General features: G+C 51.3%; 1 protein-coding gene across 2 annotated transcripts in view; it reads left to right on the top strand.

Moving 5' to 3' along the window:
• The first annotated feature begins 478 nt into the window (after nucleotides 1-478).
• DNAH9 (dynein axonemal heavy chain 9) overlaps nucleotides 479-5,308 on the top strand; it is a 152,691-nt gene continuing 147,861 nt past the window's right edge. Inside the window, exons 1-4 of one of the 2 annotated variants that reach the window (XM_042779855.1) lie at nucleotides 479-558; nucleotides 2,466-2,534; nucleotides 4,203-4,329; nucleotides 5,189-5,308. The exon at nucleotides 5,189-5,308 is cut by the window's right edge and continues 136 nt beyond it. In XM_042779855.1, coding sequence (XP_042635789.1) covers nucleotides 2,497-2,534; nucleotides 4,203-4,329; nucleotides 5,189-5,308 — 285 coding nt within the window. In that variant the 5' untranslated portion in view covers nucleotides 479-558; nucleotides 2,466-2,496. Of the gene's footprint in view, nucleotides 559-1,572; nucleotides 1,591-2,465; nucleotides 2,535-4,202; nucleotides 4,330-5,188 lie in introns of those variants that run through there. The other variant, XM_033076654.2, reaches the window with a different exon arrangement.

The following is a 5,308-nucleotide window of genomic DNA, read 5'->3' as shown; positions in this document are numbered from 1 at the left end:
AAATCAGTATACTTGTAAAAAAGACTGTAGAAAATGTTGATAGCATTTATCTTTGAGTTGTTGTTGTGGGTTATTTTTAAATATCAAATTTTGAAGCACTTGAAGAATGACAGTTGGAATGTGGTTCACCCACAGAGAAGGTCTGAACATTTCTTTAACAAAGACATTCTTTGTGATATGGTTTAGTGGTGGGATTCAGTCAAAGGTGATCTTGGAGTTCTTTTCAAACATTAATGATTCCCTGAAAGGCAGGAATTACATGGGAAAGCAGGGGAAAAACCTTCCCTTTGACAAGGTGTCCATCAGTGCTGACCTTTGAGTTACTGAGGAAGACAAAGTATCAGTGAGGGAAATCCCAGTGGCACTGTGCAGGAGTGTGACTGTTTCCCATTTCTTCCCCTGCCCAGCTGCTGGCCATGTTCCAGAACCTTCTGGAGCGCCCTGTGATGGCTGCAGTTGCTGCTGACAAGGTCCCTGTCCTCCTCAGCATGTTCAACACTGCCCTGGACCAGGCCAGGCTCACCTACACCAGGCACACCCAGGCAGGGCTGCAGCTCGGTGGGTGCCATGATAGGAGGAAACTGATTTTGCAGGAAAACTTCATTTAGACTGATTTGGGGAGCAGGGGGAAATAATTTGCTTTTGCTAAAGAAGCCAGAACTTCCCAAATTGCAAAGGTTTTCAGCTTCTATAGTTCCTAGTGGGAAGAGAAGTGCCTGAGAACACTCTGTTCTTGGCATTAAAGCAATGCCAGTATCCTTGTTGTGAATGTGCCTGTGTGAGATGTGGCTGGGATTGAAGGCACATGCTGAGCTTTTTCTTTGTGATGCTGTAAATGCAAGGGGGACGTGGGATTTTGGGGTTTGATCAGCCTTTTCTGGGTTTGTTATTTCCTGGGAATGCTGGCACAAAAGGGAACAGGTCCTGTCAGATTGTGAGGATCAGTGTGCCTCCTTGAACAGCAGCCTCAGGAAGGCTGTTCTGCAAGCAGACAAGTTCCAGAAGAGGCAGCACTCACACAGAGAATGGGGAGATTCATGGAGGACGAGTCCAGCATTTGCTGTGACTTGGGAGAATGAGATGGGATGGTCACAACCAGCTCCCAGCCAGAAATCTCTTCCTCAGTGTGTGTGGGAGGCAGAGAATTCACCCCAGTCTGGCTCCAGGACATGCCAGGCTTCTCTTCTTGATCCCTTATTCCAAATCCAGAGGCACAGGGGGATGTGTGGGTCCCAGCCCTCCATGGTGTGGCAGAGGTTGGATTCAGGGAAGAAGCCTGGACAGCAGGGCAGTTGTGTGGAGCTGAGCTGCTGGGGGCTTGCAGGGCTCATTCAATGCTGTTCCCCTGTGCCCTGCAGGGTTCCCCCCCCTGCACAAGAACGTCCCTCCCGTGGCTGGAGCGCTGGGCTGGGCGCGGGAGCTGCGGGCGCGGATCCAGAGACCCTTGGAGCACTTGAGGCACATCCCATGGCTGTGAGTGTCTGCCCCACTGTGGCCACCTGGAAATCTCGTCTCTAGGCAGTCTTGAGACGTTCTTTCTGTATTGAATGCTATCCAATGGCTGTAGCTGAACCAGTCCCTAGTGAAGAGGTGAGAAGAGGGTGTCCTGGAGCCATTCACTTCCCTGCCATCTTTGCTTTTTAAAGCAGCTCTTTAATCGGACTGGTTTGGAGGTGATTGAGAGGGACGGTGGGATAATAGATAGGCTGGCCAGTTTTTAACATAGCCCTAGGTTGCAACTGAAATAGGTATTGCAACCTTTCCCCCTGTAATTCCTCTCAGCAAGATCTCCAGGAGCTCCTGGGGAGCAGCCCAGCTCTTGGGTATTGGCAGGAGATAATTTTCTCAGCATTAAACAAAGGAACAATTACCCAAGAGCCAGAAAACAAACCAGGGCTGGAATTCTTATGGTCCCTGCATTTAGCATTGATTTTATCCCTCTGTTTAGAGCAGTTAAGGACAAGTCCTTCAGCAGGGTGGTGCCAGGTTCTTTCCCATGTACAATTTTAGAGGGAGAAAGGATTGAAAAGGAAAAATGAAGAGATGTGTAAATATAGATATACATTATGTATTACATGTATGATCTATATAATGTATGTTATTGCACATTTTATGTATTTTCCTATACATCATATAAACAGTCATTCACACAGCTGTGACCTGCATCTAGTGGAGCACAACTGTGACAGAAAACTGTCAAGGGTAAAATGTTTAAAAGTGATGTTTGGTAACTTTTTTTTCCAGCAGCCCTGGGCCCATCTCCTGTCCCAGCTGCTGGTCCCCATTTTACAGCATGGGAACACCTGAGATAGAGCAGAGGGGGCTGGGCAGCCTTTGTGCAGGGAGAGCATTTGGGGTGAAATCCAAGCAGGCTGTGCCTGCAGACTGTGGGGGACCTTGGGAAGGGGGAAATGCAGAGCTCAGCCTCCAGGACTAAAGGTGACCCCTGTGTGTTGTGCTGCCAGGAGCTTGGACTCTGCCCGTGGAAGAAGAGTGATGCAGAAATATGAAGAAATGATCCAGCTGCTCGACAGGTACAGGGGGCTCAGGCAGGGCTTAGCTGAGGAAACATTCCCCTCCCCTAAGGCACCTTCCAGAATATTTGGTAACCCAGGGCTTGGGAATGTGCCTTTCTAAGCCCAAGGGATTTCCTACTGGGAGAGGAGCAGGGAGTCTGTCACTGGGTACCATGGGTTTGCTGGGATGGCTTCAGAGGAGAATCCTGCATGGCAGGAACAGGGGCTCTGCAGCCCAGCAGGAACATCAGAACAAGCTGATGTGGAGGAGCTGCTCTGGGCTGGGAGAAGCCTCTGCTCTCTCACTGGCTGTGTTTGCAGGGGCTATAATGTGGATATTGCACAGTTTGGGCTGGGAGTCACTGCCCAGGACTTGGGTCTCAATGTTTCATGTTACACCTGAGTGCTCTGGGCTGGCCCTTGAGGGAAACCCCTTCCCCAGGGAGGAGATCCCTGCAGGGCCCTGCTCCCCATTCCCAGTGAAGGGAGCTGGGAGCCTGGGCTCTGGATGCTGCAGGGTGAATGGAGGGAGCCTGTTCCCATCACCAGAACAAAGCTGGACAGTTCAGCACAGCCTCTCAGAGAGGAGCCCCCAGGCTATCAGTCTGATAAATTGGGCTCCTCTCAGCCCCAGCAGTGCTGCCTTTAGATCACTGCTCTGCAGGTCTGCAGCACACCTGCTCCATTCCCTGCCCCTGACAGCACACCTGGCACCAGCACAGCACACTGCCCCTCCCCAGGCTCCTGGGGGAGCAGGAGGTTTCATGAACTCTCAGAAGATTGGGATAAATAAGAATGGAACCCATAGAAATAACACTCAGGCCCCCTAAAACAACCTGCAGAGCTTCTCTTCATGCTCCCTCCTCCCAAGCTGAGATGTCAATGCCAAAGCCATCCTGTGATTCCCACATCCTGCAGCCCTCAGGGTGCAGGGAATGCAGCTGCTGAGAAAGCCCAGGTACCCTCACAGGGCAAGCAGCCAAACTGCACTGGAGGGGTCAACGGGGAATTTTTGTCTCTAACTCCTGATTTCCCAAATTTTCAAATTTCCAACCACACCTGGCTTTACAGTTTTTATTTTGCAGGTGTTGGCTCTATCACAACCCACATGCCATTCCTCATTGTCCAGTTTGCAGCCCCACAGATGGTCTGGGGTGAGCACCTGGAGCTGCTGTCTCCTCCTGGGTGCCACTCCCCAGAGCACTCAGGTGAAAACGTGATTCAGAACAGACTTGTGCATGAGGTGTGAGATGCCAGCACCTCCATTCTGCCTCCTGTGCTGCCATGCCAGGGGTGCCATGGTCTCACTCAGACAAGTGAGTCAGCTTCAGCCACCCCAGCATCCCTGTGCCTTTAGGTATCTGTCCTGCATAGACCTTTGGAAACCCCCAGCTGCTGAACCATCACATTAGGCTAAATGCTTTGGAAAGTCCATTTCCAAAACTGAATTCCCTGCTAAAACTGGTACTTGAGAGAGCTTTCCCCTCCTCACTTGATGTTTTTGGGTGGGGTTTTGGGTGTTTTTTGGATGTTTTTGGAAGCACTGTTGTTTGTGGAGATGGCATGGGTGGGTTTTGAGCTTTCCTTCATGTTCCTCAGTCCTCAGAGTGGACTTGGCTTCCACTCAGTTACAGCTGCACTCTCTGGCCTGGTAAGTACAGCGTGGATGTTTCTCTTTTCTGGCAGGTATCAGGAAAAGCTGTATTTAGACTGGTCCCAGACAGTCTCAGAAAAATCCCAGTACAACCTCAGTCAGCCTCTCCTCCGGCGAGATCCACAGACCAAACTGCTCACAGTCAATTTTGATCCCCAGGTAAGAGCTGCTGCCCCTCAGCTCCCCTGCCCCCAGGGCATGTCCCCAGGCTGAGAGGGACACCTGGTAGGGTTGGTCCTGGCTCTGTTCTCTGTGGTCTGTGGAATGCCTGCCATGGGGGTAACAAGGATCTACCACAGATCTGCTCTGCCTAAATATCAGAATTACAGTTTGAGCAGAGCAAATTCTGCCTAAAGCCAGTGGTAGGAAGCCCCTCAGGAGCCAGATGTGTAACTGGTGTCAGCATGTCCAGAGCAGGGTTGATACTGGTGTGGGGAGTGATGGGACATCCTCTACAGATGCACATTCATGTTGTGTGTGCCTGCAACCTGAGCTTCTGAAAGGGTGTAAAAAACTCAGGGAAGGTTTGTTTTGTGACTCCAGAAATCTTTAATGGAAGGTGGCACCAGAAGGAGTTGAGTCAGTGGGTTTGAGGCTATGGTGCTGTTTTTTAGTTACTTTTTATGCCAATCAGCCCAGCAAATCAAGAGAACTGGAGCCATCTTGTCTTTCACTTTGAAAATGGCCAGTGGCTCTTGCAGGAACAGTATTGCTGAGACCTGTGGTGTGGCTTAGCCTCCATCTGAGAGGGGATGCACATGGGTGGGGATGGCTGGGAGGACCAGAGATGATGGTGGCTTTTAGAGGCTGGTTGGTACTTCACAGAGCTGAGAGGAAATCCAGAGTCAGAGATCAATGGGAAGCAGGTGGTGCAGACCAGGAGCTGTCCAGGCCTTTTCCAGCTTGCTGCCTTGGGAATAACCAGCAGGGAGCCCCTGTGGTGCTCAGAGGGGGTTGGAGGGGATGCCAGGAGCTGGGAGGACTGTGCTGTGCTCAGCTCTGTGCTTTGCCTCCCCAGCTGGTGTCGGTGCTGAGGGAGGTGAGCTACCTGAGGGACAGCGGGGCAGGAGCCATCCCCCCAGCAGCAGCTGACATCTACTCCTGCAAGGAATCCTTCCAGCAGCTGGTGGCTGGCCTG

This window comes from Catharus ustulatus, chromosome 20 (genome assembly GCF_009819885.2).
Source record: "Catharus ustulatus isolate bCatUst1 chromosome 20, bCatUst1.pri.v2, whole genome shotgun sequence".
Lineage (NCBI taxonomy): Eukaryota > Metazoa > Chordata > Aves > Passeriformes > Turdidae > Catharus > Catharus ustulatus.
This window is presented reverse-complemented; position numbering and strand designations above follow the sequence as displayed.